Below are 21,685 nucleotides of genomic sequence, written 5' to 3'. Positions count from 1 at the left end.
CTGAAGATAGCTAGAGGGCGAAATTTGAGGGAATTGCTTTAAGAAAGAGCGAAACAAAGGACAACAAAGTGCCGGTTTTTTGGCTAGGTGACGACGAGGAACGACAAAGGGACAAAGACTGTGTTCTTGTTCATAACAGTTCGTTACTGCGTAATTCGACATTCCTTTTAAATGTACGTAAGTATATGTAAATATCCACAATATAATTAAAATGTGTTAGAGAAGGGTGAATAACGATAAAAGTCAGATAATCAAAAATATTGTGGTGTTCCACGTAGCGGACAAGAATTTGAGAATATGAAACGAAAGAAAATGCAGAATGCAATGTGCGGCACTGAAAGAGAATTTGCCGATAATGAGCGCCAAAAGAATCCCCTTGTGAACGTAGTCCCAAGAAACGAAAAAATATCATAAGACAGCAAGAAAGAATTAACATGTATCTTTGACAACCTTATTGGTTTAGTTAGTGGCCGAAGAAAACCACAGACTGAATCAATTGATATTACCTACCGTCAACGTGGATATCCGCGAAAATTGGCTGACTGCTCTCTTACGAGATAGGGTTGCCAGTATCGATATTTTGCAGAAATTAAAAAATATGCTTGAAAATATTTAAAATATTCTTGAACTTACTCAAATAAATAAACAATTTTATACTCTCCTGCAACCAGTTGCTACAGAGTATTAGAGTTTGTTTACGTAACGGTTGTACATATCACCTGAAACTTATCGATATACATATATACATTGTTATGCCACAATGCGAAAATGGACGAAATCGGACATCAACCACGCCTTCTTCACATATAGCACATTTTTAAATTCAGGCACCGAATATTTAGACCCCGGTACATATAGCTGACTTTTTATATAAAATGTCGGTCAATGAGTGATATATATAACTGAAATTAAGGGATAACCCTCTCTTATAAAGGTATCTCTGTATATCAAAAATGGGTTGAATCGAACCAATACTTCCCTTAGCCCCCATATACTTAATTCAAGGATTTTCGATCTTCGAGGTGTCTTTGTACCACACATATCGCCCAATATGTGAGTTATCCCAATGAAAATAAGAGAGCGTGTTTTATTCATAACAGTGTATCTTTGTGCCTAAAATAGATAAATTTGAGTGAAACCCTATATACATAATTAATATCAGGATTTTCGAACATCAACAGCTGACTTTACTCAATATGATTGGTTTTGCATCTTAAAATATTTCCTTGGCTTTGATTCTAGCAAGGTGCAAAACTATAAAATGTTCGGTTGCATCCGAACTTAGCCCTTCCTTACTTGTTTTATATAATTTAAATAAAATATAAAACAATTTACAAATTTTATTTCACAAAAGTAAAAGTTTGATATTTTTGTATCATATTTTCAATCAGAAACGACAACAGTTCGTTAGAAGACCAAAAAAACCGATTTTCCACTATTTTTTCTGAGAAAACTTTTAAATTCATTCATCCAAAAATTTGTACACATATTTTGGTATCTTTTAACCGTATTTTAAGGCTTAGCACTAGTAAAAATATTTATTTGGGAAGGAACTAAGCTGATCTCCGGAAGCTTCTCTCAAAAAAGACGTTTTGCGATGACCACTAATCTCTGAACTGTATCCTCTGAAATTAAAAACCCAAACAGATTTCGTTAAAGTAATATTCCACACATAAATCCAGTAAAGCAAATCAAAGGAATAAGCAAAATAAAATTTTTTGACAAAATGGTGATTTCTAAAACAAAAAAATCGATTTTTGAACAATATTTCGGCCTTGAATTGTTTAAAAAATATTTATCGGTGAGAAATAATCATCGATTAATTAGTACTAAAAATATATTTAAGAAGCTCGTGTTAAAATTTGAGACTAATCGGTGTAGCCGTTTTTTAGAAATGTTGGTTATCGACTTTGAAAACACCATTTTGAGAAAAACGCGTTTAAAGTTTGGCTTCCAAACACTCTGAAAGGATGTAGTGTAGTCTTAAATTTATTTATGTATATTAAGAAATAAAAATCGAAATTTTGAAAATTCTAACTGTATAAAACCCCTTAAGAAAACAAAAAATTCAATAAAGTAAGATGAGCCAATTCGCGATGCTAAGTAAAACTTGTAATCTCTGAAGAAGTTGTTCAGATTGGTTCAGTGGCGTAGCTACAACTTCGGGCGCCCGGGGCCAAGGATGTTCTGCCGCCCCCCTTTATATACCTACCTACAAGTTTCATGCGGTGGTTCGAACGAAAGTGAATTTTCACAAAATATCTTCGATTCTAAGTATATAAAATTCAGGAACTAGAAGCCACGCAAATTCTGAAGTTCCAAAATTCTCACAATACGGTTTTTGAGGAAATTGTTAGTAAATTTACAAGACATCTTATTAAAAGCCATAGAAAAAACCCATTTTCGCCCTATATCTTATACACTTTTGACACAATTTGCAGGAATTTTTTCCCGATTTGAAGTTTTTAAATACCATTTTAGAAAATTTGGAAAAATAAAAGTATTTCTTACATTCAAGGCATAGGGTAACTGTGAGAGTGACACGTCGCGACGACAGAGTAAAAATAAAGATGCTGTTTTTTTTGTCACTCCTACGTCGCAATGTGTCGCTCTCACAGTTTGCCCTATGCTTCAACTGTGACATATCCATTGGTTTCTCAAAATATGTTCGGTTAAAGAAACTATGGAATTTTTTGTCTGTACACGAAGCTTGTTACAAATGCTTCTTGAAAATGGAAAAAGATCATTCAAAAACGAATCCACGCTCGTACAACCTTAAGCACGAAAGTCGTTACTGATTCAAACATTTGTTACTATAGTATATAATTTAAATCATTTGCATTATAATCAGTATATTACTCGTATAACAATCAGTATATTCTAACATATCCAGATGACTTGGATGACGAAGATTTATACAGTGACATCCAAAACGTCCTACTTTTATTAAAGAGAGCGAAGAAAAACGAAGAACAAATTGGATTTTCGCCAGAAAAGTTTTATTATACATTTCTTCAATGGGACTGGAAGCCTACAAGACGTTAGCGACAGCTTTAAGAATACTACTCACTATACCTGTATCAGTTGCATCTTGTGAAAGATCTTTTAGCAAACTTAAATTGATCAAATCTTACTTGAGATCGACCATGAGTCAGAGTAGACTGTCCAGTCTTGCGATTCTCTCAATAGAATGTGAAGCTGTTTCAACTTTAAATTACAATGATATGTGATTTTGCAGCGATCAAAGCTAGAAAAGTGCATCTTTAAGTTCTATCTTTATTTTTAAGAAAGATATAAGCCAAAAGATTTAAGACAAATTCAAAGACTGAAAAGTATTCGAGTAAAAATTAATATTTTTCATTGTTGTTCAGATTATTACATTGTGAGTATACAACTCTTTATCTTTTATAATAAATTTTGAAAAAAAAGTTTAAAAAAAGAAAAGTACTTCTCTAAATATTAAAAAAAACAGCGAAGATCGTTTTGCAGCCCCCAAGACGTTGCGCCTGGGGCGACGGCCCCCTTCGCCACCCCATAGCTACGCCACTGCATCGGTTAACTATAGCCGACCGATCGGAATCAATGGCTTGTATGGAAAGCTTTCGCATTTGACGTGGTATCTTCACGAAATTTGACAAGGATTACTGCTTAAGGTAATAACATAATCTTCGAAAAAATTGTTCAGATCGGATTACTATGGCATACGGCTTCCATACAAACTGGACACATAGTTACTAAAAGAAATGTACCTGTGAAAGGTATATTAGCTTCGGTGCAGCCGAAGTTAACTTTTTTTCTTGTTTATATTGTCTTCAATCGATGAAAGAGACGAGATCATTACACAGCCGTTTTTGAACATTGTAAAAAATTGCAAATGTTATTAACTTACTGTCGATTGACGGATATACATACACTCGTGGCCACGCAAACCTTACCACTACAATTTTTTTTTTATATTTATTTTTTTGGTGTGCATATTTGACAACACTTTATAGCGGTACTTTTTGCGGTATAGAAATTTTTTATTTAGAAATAACTTAATGACATGTTATTTATCAAAAATATTGAAAATTTAAAACAAAACACATTCAACTATAGACAAAATCATTTGAAAGTTAGTGAGCTTTACAAAATGAGCTCGTAATGTAAGTGATACAATTAATTTTTATTTTATTTTTTTTATTGAAACACGAAATTTAGTAGGTGTATCCCATTAAAAACAATAAAATCGGCCACTTTTGTATAATTTCTGTGCTTGTGTTTTACTCATTAAACGTAATAAATTAAAAACTATAATTATAATTCGATAATATAATTAAGTTTATTTGTGCTTACCAAAAACATTAAAAAAATCCGGAACGAATGAAAAAGAAAAAAAATGTTAAGAAGATATAGTGGTAAGGTTTGCGTGGCCACGTGGATGCAACAAATTTAAGAACGAAGTTCAAGCTAATGACAAAAAAATTATTGGCTGTTTCGTGCTAATTTTTTGAAACTCTGGAGAAAAATCACGAAGCTGGACGAGGCAAGCCTACAATTTGGAAATAGCAAATATAACATTAAGCGACTGTTTCGAACATAAAGAGACGGTTAAATCTACTATTCCTAGAAATATACAAAGTTTTGCTTCTTTTAGACATTTATGTTTTATCCACTACATACAAGAACAGTGTTAATCATAGTTATTTAAAACCTTCTTAACTACCATAGGTATCTTTCTCTGCGCTGGCCTAAGTTAATTTTTTTAAATGCAGTCTTGATACCTACCGACTGCAAGGAAACGGAGAATTTGGAAGAAAAACTAAACGCTCCTTTTTTTAACAAAAACCACTTATGAATATGCAACAAACCTTATTTACAAGCCATTTAATTGTCAGTTAAAGTTTGGCTTACTTGATTTGAGTGGTCACAAAGGCCTTTTTTTATGCGCAGCACATCAGTTTTGGCCCTAAGAACTGTTTTTATCGTAATATAAATAAATCAAACAAAGATCTATTTTAATAACTATTCACCTTTTCGTGAGGAAAAATTAATTAAATTTATTTATGTTTAATTTAAAAATGTTCACGTGTTTTATTAACTGTGTAATCATTTTTTACGTTGGCAATACCAACTTGGACTGAAGTTCGTAATACCAAAAAAGAGTTGGATTAATCTTAAGTTGAATTATTTCAACTCCAATTCAATTGAATATTTGTTTGAAAATAAATTTTACCCGCTGTGTGCCATTAAATTATTTTAAAAGTTTGAATGCTAGGATACAAGCTCAGCTCATTCGTTATTGCTTTTAAGGTTAAAGTTAATTTGATATCACTGATGGTATCGTGTATCGTCTTTTGTGTATCGTCTTTGATGGCGCAACGCCTTGGGGGCGGCCAAACGATCTTCGCTGTTTTTCAAAACTCCAATTCGGGCAAAAATTCCTGCAAATTGTGTCAAAAGTGTACAAGATATAGGGCGAAAATGGGTTTTTTCTATGGCTTTTAATAAGATGTCTTGTAAATTTAGTATCAATTTCCTTAAAAACCGTATTGTGAGAATTTAGGAACTTCAGAATTTGCGTGGCTTCTAGTTCCTAAATTTTATATACTTAATATCGAAGATATTTTTTTTTTGAAATTTCACTTTTGTTCGAACCACCTCATGAAACTTGTAGGTAGGTATATAAAGGGGGCGGCAGAACATCCTTGGCCCCGGGCGCCCGAAGTTGTAGCTACGCCACTGTGGCTCCCGATGATATTTTACACTACCTTGTACGTCTTTTCGTGGATTCATTCATTAAATTACGAAAGTTTTTTATTTCTATGTTGATTTGAAATGAGTGCTCCTGTTATTTAGAGAATCCAAAAATAACACATGTGTGCGAAATTTGAAAATTGTTGAGAATGGAAAAAAACCAAACTCAAAAATAAAACGACTCCATGATCATTCAAACATATTAGATGTAAATAAAGCGGCAACTTTACATCAAGTTAGATCCTAAAATTAGTACAAAAGTAATAAAATATAAAAGGAATTAATGTATTAATAATACTTTCATTCAAACAAAGAAAGAAAAACGAAAATTACTTCTTAACGCGCTGTCAAATTCGAATTTTTCAACAATCAGCGCTGCTGCCGCGTTTATTTATGAGTGTGCCATACAAAATCTATGGGCATCAGGAATTTTTGACAGTAATTTGCCGCTGCCAGTAGTATTTAGGGACGGCAGTTGCAAATAACCTCTATCTTGTCTACTAAGTACATAGTATATACCCCAATTACATATTTATATTCCAATTAGAACCCTAACAGTTTGTTTCGAAAAAGTCAAACGTTGTCAAAATAGCCAGGAGAAGAACCTCGGCACTCTCTTATCGACGTAATTTGGTATAATTAACAAGTTACTATGAACTGAAAAAACAATTGTCTAATCTTACATCATTAAACTATAAATTGAATAGTTAAATAGCATTGACTAATGCTAGAACTAAGCCTGAGTAGTGTCATAATTTCCCTTAACAAAACTTAAATGATTGTGATATTTTTCGTCGGCGCCAAAATTAAACTACTGACCCCACTTAAAAATTATCTCCCTCCAAAGTCTTATAAATTGAAATCTTCATGCTTATATTCGACAAACACCTGTGCATATTTCACCCAACCCCTTTACTGTGCAATATGGCAGCATTGTGCCATACCACCTTCAGTTAGCGCAATCAAGTAACCACCGCTCGCCGCAATTCGCGTATTCAATGAATTGCATTGCAGTAGTTGGTCGAAATTTCGTGCGGTTGCAAAGAGTAAAGGAATTTCAGTTTCTAATTTATATTGCTTAAAGTGAAAAGCGAAGTTTAATTATAAAGCAACCGTTTGAATTATTCTTAAAGCAAAAGGCGGAAGTGGAGCCCTAAGTGTATACAGTTATAACTGGGTTCGGTGAAAATTTGACAAAATTTTATCTATTGCGTTGTGATGTAATCGCGTGTGACTTCGTTCAACCCACATTTATTGGATCTGGCAGATGTTTCCTCAAGTGTTACTTCATTTGATTGTTGTATTGTTTTGGTGCGTTGTAAGCGGCAAATTAGCTTGTAAATAGTAAATAAATAAACTACCTTAACCTCATTTGGACATAACCTCGTAAATATTGTTTGGAAATGGAATTTTTGTTCGATTAATTATAGTTGGAATTTTGTTGGTGGTGTTGGGTGGGCAATGATATGCAACTCGATTTTAATATGCGGCGGCCATTGTCGGTAATGCAGCGCAAAACTACAACGAGAACTGCTAAAAAGAGATAACCGGTGTCACACAAAATAAATGGGACTGGAAGAATTTACAGTGCTACCGACTGTTATGAAAATATATACTTTGTTAGAACATAATGTTAATGCTAATTAATTTCAAAATCTAATTTGGAATAATATGTTTTTTTCACTTCAGATCAGTTTAGATAAGTTAAATAATTTCGCCGAACATTAGAATTACTCTTCTAATTTCCCAGATTCAAATTATTACATAAATATAATTTTAGTTTTATCGGTTGCAAATGACTGGCAACGTTGAAATTGTCTCGTGGTTTATTTTTCCAAACCTTAGAGGGGGTTTGGATAAGTTAAATTAATTGTTTATTTTGTGTTTGCATTTCTGTTATTATAGAATTTGGTGTAAAGTGTCAATATCAGATTACGGTGTAATGGACAGGCAAACCTTTGAAATACAATGGATTCAGGACCAGGATGATCTTAAAACAGCCAATGGGCAATTGATTGTAAAGCCACAAATGCCGTCTGAAGATGAGCTCCTTGCCAACGATGCAACTGGAGCGGGACGAGGACCGTACCACTTGGTCACCGGTAATGATGAAGATGGCGGTGTAACAAATGAAGTTGACATAGATCAAATAGCTGCCGAGAACTTAATATTCATGGCGCGCGATGGTCAAATGGTAACAGAGATAATTGATACCAGTGTAGCTGATAACGGTAAAGTTGTCGTCGCCACTTCAGATGAGATTGACTGTTCGGAAGTATTGCAGCAAACTGGTAATGGATTCATTGATAGTTTTGTCGATACAACACCACAAATGGTAACAGAAGAAGTGATAACGGACGACTGGGTACAGCACCAAGGCGAAGAGCGGTGAGTTACAATGAATTTCAAATTGGGTAGTAATCATTGAACATTTTTGTCTTATATTTACAGTGTGGAAATACCGGCCGATCAAATAATTTGTTCTGGATCGCAAGTTTTGCTGGACATGGAAGTACCGTTACCGACAGTTCAAGACGAGTATACCGCTCTACGTCCATACCCGTGTGATTTTTGCAGTCGCCGTTTCCGTAAAAAGACAAGTTTGATGAATCATATAGTTGCCCATCAGAACGATCGGCCACATTTGTGTAAATTATGCGGCTCCCGATTTTTCCGTCGTTCTGATCTAATAAATCACCTTAAAGCACATGCTGATGCTCCAGATCCTGAATTGGATACAGAATGTTAGTATTCATTTTAAATAAAAGCATGAGCTTAAACAAATATTAAAATTATTTTTAAAATTTTTTTACCTTTCAGTTATGAACTTTGTCGAACAAGAACAACAGCAGTTGCAATTGCGGCAACCCAACGATCACTATTATGAGCAAGATTGGACCACACACATAAATTCCTTACAACGTAGCGAAAAATCTAGTCGGAAACCGCATAATGTCAGCGGAAACAGTTCATCTACCTCAACATCCACGACAACGGGTCGTGGCCGTATTAGTCGAATTAAACCAAAGGAAGAAAGTTATGTTTTGAATGAGCCACATGAAAACGAAACAGTTGGGTTGGCGAATTTGGAGAATCCGTCTAGTGCTTTTGAAGACTGCCAACAACTACAAGCCTCCACTGCAGTTGTGAAATTTACACAGAATCAATCACCAGCACATCAAAAGAGCTTCCCCGTCATCGACGAAAGTAAACCATTTGTTTGCCAACAGTGCGGATTAGCATTCGCACGTGAGAAGGCAATGTTGGCCCATACCAAGGTAAGAATGATAAAGTTAACATTTAATTTATATCCTACTAAAGTTAGGTTTAGTTTACCAAGGAGTTTGTAACAATCTTCGGAGACCCTATAAGAAATATATGTACTTATATAATTTAATCTGTCAAGCTATGCTGAGTTAACCGTGTCCGCTTGTTTCTACATACATATATTAGTTCATCTACTTTTAAGATATCGTTCTGAAATTTTATATACGTACTTTTCTCCCAAAGAAGCTGCTCATTTATCTGAAACCCTGAAACCCTCGTCCACTATAACATAAAGCTACAATTCAAATTGAACATTTTAAATGAAGCCCAAAAGAATAATTTTTTTTTGTGGAGATATTTTCACAAAATTTGTTAAATTATTGTATAACGTAGCGGTAAAATCTCCCAACAAATGGTTCAGATCGAACAATCAGAGCATATAACTGTCATACAAACTAATCCATTAAATCAATTTGTTGTATGAAAAGTACAAATTTTTTTTGTGAATGGCTCTCAAGCTTCGGTGCACCCGTAGATAAGTTTTCTCTTGTTTTATATTGCAATTAAAGTTATAAACATCAACAATTACATATAACTACTTTCTTCATAGAATCATAATGAAGATCATCCGCATGAGTGTAACCAATGTAATGAGATGTTCTGGGATGCTGGTAGTCTGCAAGAACATCTGAAAACTCATCAATTTGAAGATAGTAACTCGGAGTACGACCCCGACGAAGCTGAGGCTGAAGAAACGCAAAGTGAATCCGAATCGGAGCGCTTGTATGGTGAATTCTACTGCAGCGAATGCGGTATGTCATTTCATAGAGAAGATTTGCTGCGCAGACACTCCAAAATACATATAAAAACTATTGCTGAATGTGATATCGATAATGATAAAGATCGGCATTGCTGCAACACATGTGGCGAAACATTTGCTGAGGCGTTAGATTTACTTGCGCACGCTGAAATACATGCGCGTTATCCACCATATAAGTATGACTATATTTAAAAAGCACTTGTAATATTAAGCGAGGTGTATTAAATCATTGCTTATTTGACAGGTGTGTTCTTTGTGGCGAAACATTTTTCGAGGAGCTAGCGATTAAGCGTCATCTGCAGTCAGTGCATCCACACGACATGACGCCCAATTCATGTATACTCTGTGGCAAAGAATGCCGCGATCGTAAAGCTTTAATAAAGCATGCTTGGGATCATTCACGCGAAAAATGTCATTCGTGCTCAAAATGCGGCAAGAACTTCCACAATAAAGCACGTCTGAAGCGGCATATGGCGTCTCATCGTGATAAGTCAGTAATCTGCGATGTCTGTCAGGAAGAATTCCCTGATGGTCGCACTCTCTCCAACCACCGACATTCGCATACTAATGCCTCAGGTAAACTATTTCCCTGCCATGAATGCGGCAAAACTTTCGGTTCGCGCAGTTCTCAACAAATACATGTGCGCATCCATACCGGTGAGAGACCTTATGGCTGCCGCTTTTGTTGGAAGGCGTTCGCTGATGGCGGTACATTGCGAAAACACGAACGTATTCATACGGGCGAAAAACCGTACGCTTGCTCGGTGTGCTCACGTGCTTTCAACCAGCGCGTAGTCTTGCGCGAACATATACGTTCTCATCACTCGGGATTGGACGCAAAACGTAACACTTACTACTGCACCGTGTGCTCAATGGAAATGTCGTCGTCGGGAGATCTCGTGCAACATTTAATACAACACAGTGATATGAACACTGCCATGCAGAGGCAACCAATTGTAAGCAACAACTACCCAAAGATTTTATTTCACATATTCACCATATATTCATTCATTTTATGTGTTTTCAGACGGGCCCACGTAAGTACAAAAGGCGGCGAAAGTTGAAACCTCATGAAATCGCACGCCTTCGAAGGGAAAGCCAACAAAATGGCAATGGAAGTGATATCGAATTGTCAGACTTCGATATGGATAATGTAGATGACCTATTGGGCATCACGGAACCTATTCCGGTCTCCAAAGCGTCAAAATCCAAACGTAATAAAGTTAAAGACAGCGTCAATAATAATTCTTTGATGAAGGAAGGAGTAGATGGTGTTATACTACCAGATAATGATCTACTTATGCAGTCTAGGAAGCCGCGGTATAAATCGACGGGTAGTAACTCCGATACCTTATGGCAAACAAAACTCATCAATTCCAGTACACTACTATCGAATTTAGAAAATACTCTGCAAAGCATCGACACACTTGTAGTGGGTTCGTCGGTTGGCGGTGCCACACATTTAGACGCGGATGAACGCAAAACGAAGTATAAATCGGGAAGTGAGATTAGTTCTGGCGGCGGTTCACAACGCACTCAGGAAGTGCAGATCAACAAGAACTATAATGCGAATAAAGCGCGTAAACGGACCGTCGATAAAGCATCGACGTCCAAGGCAACGCGTCCACGGATGATTCACACGGAAAAGTTGTCTTCCACCTACAATGAATATGGACGAAAACGTTCCAAGACCGTTATAACGCATAGAGAACAAAACGGCCTAGATTTATTGCGTCCTACCGGTCGATCGATGGTCGATGACTATGAAATTCTCTCACCTGCCACTGAATTGCCCCGTCAGATTAGTTCAAGCCCACCACGAATTAAACAGGAGATAGGGCAAAACAACCACGAAGAAACGTCACACCAGCTACGCGGTTTGCAATATGACGCACATGTTCCAAATTCCTCAAGAAACGTAGATCTTTATGACACACAATTCCTCGATGCAGCTTCGACGCTACGCAAGGAAGCCTATGAAAAATTCAACCCAAGTATAGTTAACGATCTCGAAGAGATTTTGCGTTCTCCCATCAAATGTGATCGTGCAGAACGCCATCGCTTTATAAGCGAGTCTTCCACGCCGTTCCTCGAAGACGAGCAGCATAATATGATAAAGATCGAACCGACATCTCCAGATTTGCGTGAGATCGTTGTTGGTGTCAGCGGGTCAGCTGGTGTGAGTGCAAGTGGTGGCAGCGGCAGCAGCAATGAACGTCATTACGTACGCAGTGCACGCAATCGCACCGGCACTATGAATCGAAAATATTTGGAATTTGAATCGGATCTGCAAACCAATGGTTCCACACGACACCAAAAGCGTAGCGCTACAACTGTCAATGGCAGCAGTTCGAAAAGTAAGCAAACTAAGAGCAACAGGCGTGAGAAAAAAGAAAGTTCCGTAATCAACCAAAAAACGACCACATATTCTTCAACTTACGGTGGCTCCCTGAGCACCACCAACGACTCATCCTTCTCTTCACTCTCGCCAACGGACGGCGTAACCGCAGTGCCAGCTGTAACAACCACTTCGCCGCCAGCACCAACGCAACCGGAACGCAAAGTGCGCTACTTCGAGTGTGAGATGTGCTCGGCCGTATTTCCAGATCGAGCCCAGCTGCTGGATCACGTGCCTATACATATATAAAAGTTTCAAGCCTTACCTTCATATGTGTCGTGAGTGGAGGAGCGAAATGGTTCACGTGCTATTTGAAATAGTACCAATTCACCTTTACACTCAAACACACACACAATTTATGCACCTGTACAACACTTAAGTGTCGTCCATCTGTGCTTTTGCATCCACAATTGTGCAACAATTTTATTTTCTAGTGAACTTTAGTTTTAACAAATTTTATCATTTTATTCGTTCCTTCGGTATCACAAAGTAATTACTAAAGATGAGAATAGAATTAGAAACGTTTAACTAAGCTAACGTTACCATTTATGAATAGTGCTAAAACAATGTATTTTAGTTTGTAGTTAGACAAAAGCAAAATACCCACTACCTGCTACACTTAAACTCATTATCTTAAACATTTTTATATATGTACATGTTCATGTGTATATTAGTGAAAGCCAAGCCCTGAAACCCTAAGTGACTAATGATATGATTTAGAAAATAAATACTTGAAGTGATCTTTCAAAGAATGAAACAAAAACGAGTTTATGATTATTTATAGAGTAAAATGGCATTAGTGCAATCAATCTAGTTACATCCAGCTGTTGTTTAAATGCAGGTAATTTATTAACTTACATAATAATCGGACACAATAGACATAAGGTCACGGTGGATTCCTCGTTTATCCATTACATAATAACCATTTTAATTGGTCGGAAGAGGTATCAATGCTTTTTGCCATGAGAGTTGACTCCAAGCCCGCAATTGACTTGGAACTCACGGAGAATTAGTGCAGTATTTAACGGTGAATTATCGTGGTGCAAAAACAAAGAGTTGTTGGCATTAGCATTCTTTTTTCGACACTTTGGTCGGTCGGAAGGAGTTTGGAAGGCATCACACCTCGATAATCAAAGAAAACTGACATAACCTTGATTTTTTACCTGTTTTGACGTGGTTTTTTGTATTTAGACTCACCTTTGCCACGATATTCGGCCAATTGATCGTCTGTTTCCGGGTCGTAAGGATAGATAAGATAGATAAGACTCATTGCCAGTAATAATAAATTTCATGACATCCTGGTAGTCGAAAAGCATTGTTTCACAGACGTTAACGCGACGTCGTTTTTTTTAAAAAAAATTTAGTGATTTTGGAACCAATTGTGCTTTTACTTTTTTTAGGCCCAAATGATCTTGCACTGACCCTTTCGGTATTCCAACGATTCAGAACGCGTCGGCACCAGAAATTTGATTCCGCACACAAAATATAATGGAACTTTTTTGTTGAATAATTTCATCGTAAAAATCGCCGAAAGCACTTTATGTACTTCAGAAAAACAATCGTATACTAAACCCTTATGATTATTTTGATATCACATTTGGCTCAGATGACACTGCCATACTAGCCTAGAACAAGAAATACAAAGTCTTACTACTCTTTGCCCCCAGTCTCTGTATAAAGTTTCCCGGAAGTTCGAAAATCTTTACATTAGGTATATGGGGGCTAGGGAAAGTATTGACCCGATTCAAACCATTTTGGACACACAGAGATACTATTATCAGGAAAGAATTATCCCTGAATTTCAATTATATATTTCACACATTGACCGATATTAAAAGCCAACCATATATACTGGGGTTCACTTATTCGGCACCCAAAGGCTTGAACAGCTTTGGGTCGATTTGAATAATTTTGCTCATAAGGTGGCACACCTCAAAGGCACTATTGGTGCAAAGTTTTATCCCGTGATATTAATTGCTTAATTGCATACATTTCTCTCTTTATGAAATCGGCGTATACAAGTATGTACGACTCCATCAAATTCAGTTAACTAACTGAAAACACTTTTATTTTTGAGCAAATGACGAATAGTCCATTTGAAAAAGTTATACTGTTACATCATTTTTAAGGTATCTAAAAGAAATCTATATCAGCCGAAAAATTACCTAAATGCTTGGTGGACGACTCTTCATAGGGGATATTTGTCAGCGATAACCATTGCTTTCGCTCACGGTTCCTGTATATAAGTAAATATATATATTATATGTTACAATCTGGTTGATGCAAATATTTGTGATAAGAATGGTTGGTATTATTTAACCGTACTATACATACCGTTATCTTTGATTTATACATTTCACAAGACAGCAGTAAGTTTCAAAAATAAAGAACTGTCTAGCATAGCTCGGCTCAAGTAAAGGCCAACGCTGATTTTATCTACCTTTTTGAAAATATTTATAAAGTGCGCTTGGCGTGACTGAAACAGATTAAATGTATGGAAACTTTTAATGAGGATAATCATATGGCCTGGTTTCCTCGTATTTAAAACAGTCATTTCACCAGCATTGCTTTATGATCTCGGGAGTAAAATTTTATGTTTCTGACGCATTTATTTATTGATTTATTGATTTGGCGCGCTTTTAGTAGTTTATAACAGAATCGTTATATGGGGAGTAGGCGGGGTTATCATCTGGTTTCGTCCGTTTTTATGATATAACATATGTAGGAGTGCTTAAGCGATTTGGTCTCAGCGAATCTAGTAAATATATGTTTGGGAGATATGTACAATAAACCTTTTAGAAGGCGGAACTTCGCACATTTTTTGTCCTCAGGTTTTGTATCTTAATTATGGCACTTTATAAGTTTTCGTTTAAAGGGTCATTTCAGTGTGAAATTTTCGAGAAATCGATTTTTTTTAGTTGCATTATCGGGTAGTATACACTATAATACACATTCTCTCAAGTTTTGAAATCGAAATTCAATTTATTACGGTCGCTACAGCATTTTTTGTAGAAAGGGAACAAAGTGGGGAACATAGCGACCCTAATATTTAAATGCATTTTTCTCAGAATGCTGTTTTTCAAAACGGTTTCCACTAAAAAAAAAATCATTTTGTATTCGTTATGAAAGTATTTATTTATAAAAAAACTGGACCGATTAGTTAATTTCAAAATTTAAAAAAAAAATCGCGAAAATCAGTGATTTTTCAGAGGCTCACACTGAGCCGATCCCGTAATAGCGTATTGTAAGCGTGACAGTGGTCCGATTACGCCCGTCTACGAACTCGTTATATCATTCTTGCCAAGAAACACAGGTAATACGTTTCATTACGATTTGGGTTTTCACAAGTCTCATAAAGTTATAAGTTATAACGATTCCAAGACATAGCATTGAGAATTGTAAATGCGTAAACTCATTTTTGTATGAAATCCAACAAAAATTTTTTTAAACAAGTGTAAAAATTAATAATTTTACGATGCTTTACGACGGGTTGTGAGTACCCCAGATATCTCAATTTTCACTCAAGGTACACCTTGCACGGACGGACCTTTGAATATGATATCCGTAATATAATTTGTTATCAGTAATTAATTTATTTATGAAAGATGTTGCAGAATGCCTAATTTGTATGCCAATCCCTTCAAATGAATATGAAGCACAGTGCTTATGTTTTACACAATACTCAAGTGAGGTGACGTACAGGTATATACTTGTATGTACATACTTATGTTTATTTGTAAACAATGATCGAACTGAGAGAGCAGTGATTGAGTGTGCGTAATGGTGGTCGTTGCCCGTATTATCACTATGCTTCTGCCTTTGTGTTTGCTTTCCACATGAAACAATGAGTTTTTGTATGTATGTTTGTAAATATGTGCATACGAGCACTAAAGTATACTATAGTTATGTGTTAGCTCACAACTATTGGCACTGCGAGTAGTGAATCGCGGGCCTATAAAAGTCAGTTCTCCTCCCTGTTGTCAGCAGTGTAACTTATCTCTTCGTTCAAAAGCAATAAAGTTCGTAGTTCTCAAAGTTTAAAATTGAAAATGATTAGCGCTAAGTTATTCGTGTTGATCGGGTGTGTCATCGCAGTAGTTCTCGCTATGCCTAATGAAGTAAGTTCGTGAGTACATTACTTGACTTGAACACATTTAATTATTTTGATATTGTTTTTTTCCAGCAATTACTTGGAGGCGTCAGCCAACTCAGCGGTGAGGATTTAAAGCAGGCTCAAGAAGAACTTCAAAATTCATTAACTAAATTGGCGTCAGGCGACGGACCTGCGTATAAGTGAGTCTATCGACAATACATTCTGATCCAAATATACTGCATAGCGTTATTTCTCAACTTATTAAATTAAACTATTTTCTTTGTTTACCTTTAATTAGAATCTCGAAAGTGAACTCAGCAAGCTCACAAGTTGTCTCTGGTACGCTGTACACATTCAATGTGGACCTTATTACGGGAAATAATGAAGTGAAGAATTGCAATGTGGAAATCTGGTCTCAACCCTGGTTGCCAGAGGGGATTCAAGTCACTTTCGACTGCGAGGGTGAAGAGAAGATTGTGCGTAAGCACAGTGCTTAATAAGTTTTTAGATTGTACGGCTTGAAAAGTGCGATATAATAAATGTTTTCGATTGAAAACCCGTTGTTTGCTTTATTTATAACTGTAGAACTGACAAGATCTGCTTGTAGTTGGATTATTCGGGGTAGTAATATTCTCGATTAACAAGAAGTACGGCTATTAAAGATACCAAGTAGGCTGATTTCGGATCCTTTCTATCAAATGGGGCCAATTGCAATTGAATTCATATATTTTGTCGTTAAATCTAACCTTTAGAAGGCACTTCTATATTTCGAAGCTATCGGAAAATGTTTGCATTCATAATTGGATCAGTGTAAGACGTAGTTGATCGGGATTCCTGACATTTTTTTTTAAATATCAAAGGAAAGTCTTGCACAAGAATAATTGTTAATGAATTTTTGGGTACGAGAAAGCTTCCGGCAATATGGGTGTCGGGTGATCTCACTATCTACATATCTATTCACTGAGTCTATGTTTACATAATTGTATGATTAGATATACATACCCCTGAATATGATAGAATTTCCAGATATATTCAATATTTACTTTGCCTGAAGCAGCCGCTAAGGTTATATCACGACCTACTCAATGTAGGCAACAGGCCATTTTATCCCGAACTTACATACATTTATTTTCTAAAACAAGTTTTCTGCCAACATACATTCGGTCATCAACCAAACCTCCAAAATAGTATACTCCATCCGTCCAACTAAATTATGAAACTTCCGTTAATCGAACTAATTATAATTACACGCAAAATTACTAGATATTTTATATTTTACGGTAAAATCCGACCGTTGTGCCAAAGATACCTTCTTTGACCACCCTGGCGTTAAAGTCGCCAATCACGATTTTGACATCGCTCTCATACGTGCGCTCCAAGCGCTCATAAAAGGCATCTTTGGGCACATCGTCCTTCTCTTGCGTCGAGGCGTGGGCGCAAATCAGCGATATGTTGAAAAACTTCGCTTTGATGCAGATTGTGGTTAGACGTTCATCCACCGGGGTGAATGCCAAGACTCGGCGATGAAGTCTCTCCCACCACGAATCCCACATCGAGTTTGTGCTCCTTTATATGGCCACTGTAGTAAATGTCACAAGGATCTACTCGTCTCAGTCCTTGTCCCGTCCATCGCACTTTCTGAACGGCGGTTATGTCAGCCTTTATCATTATGAGGACATCAACCAGCGGTAACGGCATCTTCCTAATTAAGGAACCGGACATTCCAGGTGCCCTTTAATTATAGTTCTTATTTCGTTTACTGTGATTGTCATCAAAAGGGGTTTCTAATCCATAGACTCATAAAGTCTCGTACTCTGCCTTGGCTGATTTAGGCCTTTCGTTACGTCACATACATTTTTTATTTCAATATTTTTAACATAACTTTAATGTATCTTTGATATTTATTAGAACTTTCTTAATGTTTAGTAATCTTAAAAATCTTAGTAATTGTACACGGCATCAAACACTTCGCTCAACACTGTAAAACTATTTATGGACAAATATACATACATACGTATGTACATATGTAGCAATATCACGGGGACGCCCATCATTTTATAATAGCATACTGCATACATATTCATACTTGATAAAAACATTTGTCGATATGTTATATATATGTATTTTTGTTACCGACAAATGGAAAAACACGGCAAAATATTTACATATATTCATCGCTTTGAACAGGTGTTAATCGAAAGACTAGAAGTTGCCATTACTAAGCCGCAAATTAAGATACAAAACTGTAGTTTGGTACAATGTATCACATTAAATAGGGGCATTTGTTATTTCAAATTCTATAAAAAGTGGGAGTGGCCTTACATCTAATAGATTTAATAAGTATATTTCCCAATTCCTTTAAGCTATATCACCGCAATTTGCAGAGGACAAATCCTGAAATGGGACGATAACACCTTACTTAAATTAAATGAGCGTGCATTCTGTGCCTAAAATGGTTAAAATCGGTTGAAAACTGCGCTAGTCCCGAGTTAGTTATAATATGTATCAGGATTTTGAAACATACGGCTTTACTCCACATACAAGTATATTCGTGACGCAATGTGAGGTATGTACCTTACTGAAACGCAGAGAGCATCTGTTGCTGTTAATAATATGTAGTAATGAAAGAAGTAGGTAACATCTTTTCATTATTGCACATATTAAGTGAACGTATAATATTGGATATTCTTTGGTTTAATGCCGAAATGAAATTATTTATATTTAACCGCTGAACATGATCGCAGTTGGTCTAGACCGTGATCCCTAACATCATCAATTGCGATCTTCTGGTGACGTTTTACCATCACCTTAAATATATTAATTTTAGCCTCTTCGATTGAGTTTTTGTCAGATATATCTCATTGGAAGATAATTTTAATATACGAGGTATGATAATTAAGTAATGAAACTGATTCCATAAAAACCGTATATTTGAAAATTATTCTACAACTCTGCCATCCCCTTCAAAGTAGTCCCCTTGGGCAGCTATACAGCGATTCCAGCGCGTTGTTCATGCTTCGTAACATTTCTGGAACGCTTCGACTGGGATGTCCGCGAGTACCCTCGTCACGGCCGCCTGGATGTCCGTAATCGACTCAAAATGGGTTCCTTTGACCACCGATTTTGTTTTAGGAAACAAAAAAGTCACAGGTTGACATGTCGGGCGAATAAGGCGGCTGGAAGGAAAGTTTAATATAGTTATAAAACTAAGTAAACATAATTATTTCGGAATCCGGCGAAATTTGTTCTATGTATGGCACTGTACTCGAACATATATGCATACTTATGTATATACTAAATAAAGTAAATAAGAGCGGGGCGCCAATATATGTACATGCTGATTATATCAACTTGTTTTCATTTTGTTTAAACATCCAAATACATATGTACATACCTACATATTTTGCACTTTCATATTTGCCCCATTTTTCTTGATATAAAACCTGTTAATATTATTAACATAATTTCAACTTTTTTGTTTTTTATGTGAATTGAGATAAATGTTACTGTTACCATGTGAAACATGGTGTCCAAACAAACTTTTTTTACAAAGGCCATAGTGGAACCTATTTTCCCTTTGCCCTACTGTATGAAGTTACCTATCTTTCCATGTTCTTTAGCGTTCAATATAATGATTTCAAGTTACTAAATCATAGGACTATGTTTTCCCGAAATAGATACATACATACTTATACATATATCTGAACGCGATCGAGTATTTGGTGTTTTCGTTTAGTTGGCTGGTCGAAAAACTTTTGCCAGTGTTAGATGTAAGAATGATTTAAAATGTTGGTGTTTTTGCACGCATCTGGTCAAACGCTTAGTTACCAGTTGTTGCTTAAAGGGCTATATCAGTGTAACACTTACAAAAAAATTTTTTTTTGCTTTTTCAATAGTTTATATTTCCAAAAATATTCTGTGAAATCGGCAAGGTCGTATCTTGAATAGTTTTTAGATGGCAGCATTCTATAGATCGACCGCTCGAAGGTTACAAACATACATACATATATAAGTGAAACTTTAGACGCGTTTTTCTCGAAACGACATTTTTCAAAATTTTTGACATCATAACCTAATGACAAGTCAATCGATCGACTTAAAATTAAAACTGAGTATTGTTGAATATATTTACCATATATTGACCTACAATCTTTTTGATTGATTGAAAATTGTCAATTTGGCATTAAAAAAACGACATGAAAGGAAGAGCTAAGTTCGGGTGTAACCGAACAATTCATACTCTTGCAACTGCAAGGATCAAATCAATCGAAGAGGCTTAATTTATAATATTGAGATGTTGTGGAAAACGTCAACCAGAGGATTCGAATTCATAATATTATTGATTTGAGGTTAAGACCAAACGCTAGACCACCTGCATTGATATTCAGCACTAAACTATTAAAATAATTTTATAACTTTCAAGGAATCTTGTCAATCAAATTTCATTAAAATATCACACACATTGACCAACCTTAACGCTTTCCAATCCGCTAGAAAGTCGAGCATCACTCTATTGGTGCAGTAATTGTTGACGTTTCTCAGGTATATATTGTAGTACTTGAAAACTTATTTTCCAGTAATTTGATAAATAAATAACTCACACACTGATCGATATTTCGACTTTTGCCATCGTTTTTCGTGGCTGGCCTCTCCTTTTACGTATTTTTTGAGACTTTAAGACATTAAACACAAATTTTTGCAACCTATTGAATATTCTTGCAATTTCACTTAACGTGTGACCCTTTCTCTGCAAATTTTTGACGCACAATCTTTCATACATACAACATTCTTCAGTGATTGGCTCTATCCATTTCTCTTCACAAATACATTATTAATAAAAATATTCATTCCTCAGATCTAATTAAGCTAACATTACTACTTACTACGCTTTTTAAATAAAATACTTTCCGTTTATGGAATTATTTCGAGGTTGATTCGATTATTTTGCCACTAAGCTCAAGGCACGTAATTTAAAATTTAGTAAGATTTTCTCCAGTTATTGTTTAAATAAGATAACCTGTTCTTAAGCTTTTGGATCCAACATTCCAATGAAATTTTCCAAAACTTATGTGATTTTCTCTCTTTCTAATATCACCACAAACTCCGTATAAAAGTAGGTCTTAACCGTCTAATAGAAATTCAGTTATCCAAATGAAAATATCTCTGCGGGATTTGATTTCATATGTAAGTATGTACGAGATATCTATGTACTATATACTATATTTACAATTATGTATTTGATAATAAGTTTTGAACTATCTAGTTATTCTAGAGTAGCAGCGCACCCCGGGTCACACGGATAATAAACAATCATTTCAAAAGTTATAATTTTGTACTCACTCTCCCACGCATACTTCTTCGTTTTTTTAAT

At 35.8% G+C, this 21,685-nt stretch overlaps 2 protein-coding genes across 4 annotated transcripts; both read left to right on the top strand.

Moving 5' to 3' along the window:
* Positions 1-6,700: 6,700 nt before the first annotated feature.
* LOC120771208 lies at positions 6,701-12,984 on the top strand. Of its 3 annotated transcripts, none has more exons than XM_040099114.1 (7): positions 6,701-7,047; positions 7,642-8,124; positions 8,188-8,480; positions 8,557-9,014; positions 9,614-9,999; positions 10,068-10,779; positions 10,851-12,470. In XM_040099114.1, the coding sequence occupies exons 2-7, from the start codon at positions 7,679-7,681 to the stop codon at positions 12,468-12,470; spliced, it is 3,915 nt and encodes a 1,304-aa protein (XP_039955048.1). In that variant the 5' UTR covers positions 6,701-7,047; positions 7,642-7,678. The 3 variants fall into 3 exon arrangements, with proteins under 3 accessions (XP_039955048.1, XP_039955056.1, XP_039955065.1); XM_040099122.1 differs by having other exon boundaries at positions 6,702-6,782; XM_040099131.1 differs by lacking the exon at positions 6,701-7,047 and having other exon boundaries at positions 7,679-8,124; positions 10,851-12,984.
* A 3,211-nt stretch (positions 12,985-16,195) lies between these two features.
* Positions 16,196-16,870, top strand: LOC120780541 (sarcocystatin-A-like). The gene is made up of 3 exons (XM_040112806.1): positions 16,196-16,339; positions 16,405-16,514; positions 16,613-16,870. Exons 1-3 carry the CDS (start codon positions 16,271-16,273, stop codon positions 16,809-16,811), a joined length of 378 nt encoding a protein of 125 aa, XP_039968740.1. The 5' UTR covers positions 16,196-16,270; the 3' UTR covers positions 16,812-16,870.
* Positions 16,871-21,685: the final 4,815 nt, after the last annotated feature.

Source organism: Bactrocera tryoni, chromosome 1 (genome assembly GCF_016617805.1).
Source record: "Bactrocera tryoni isolate S06 chromosome 1, CSIRO_BtryS06_freeze2, whole genome shotgun sequence".
Taxonomy (NCBI): Eukaryota; Metazoa; Arthropoda; class Insecta; order Diptera; family Tephritidae; genus Bactrocera; species Bactrocera tryoni.
The sequence above is the reverse complement of the archived record's forward strand: the minus strand, read 5'-3'. Positions and strand labels throughout refer to the sequence as shown.

Coding starts and splice junctions, on each gene's coding strand:
- LOC120771208 (XM_040099131.1), top strand. CDS start 7,679: ATGGACAGGCAAACCTTTGAAATACAATGGATTCAGGACCAGGATGAT. Junction 8,481..8,556: donor TCCTGAATTGGATACAGAAT/GTTAGTATTCAT, acceptor TTTACCTTTCAG/TTATGAACTTTGTCGAACAA. Junction 9,015..9,613: donor CAATGTTGGCCCATACCAAG/GTAAGAATGATA, acceptor CTTTCTTCATAG/AATCATAATGAAGATCATCC.
- LOC120780541 (XM_040112806.1), top strand. CDS start 16,271: ATGATTAGCGCTAAGTTATTCGTGTTGATCGGGTGTGTCATCGCAGTA. Junction 16,340..16,404: donor TTCTCGCTATGCCTAATGAA/GTAAGTTCGTGA, acceptor GTTTTTTTCCAG/CAATTACTTGGAGGCGTCAG. Junction 16,515..16,612: donor GGCGACGGACCTGCGTATAA/GTGAGTCTATCG, acceptor ACCTTTAATTAG/AATCTCGAAAGTGAACTCAG.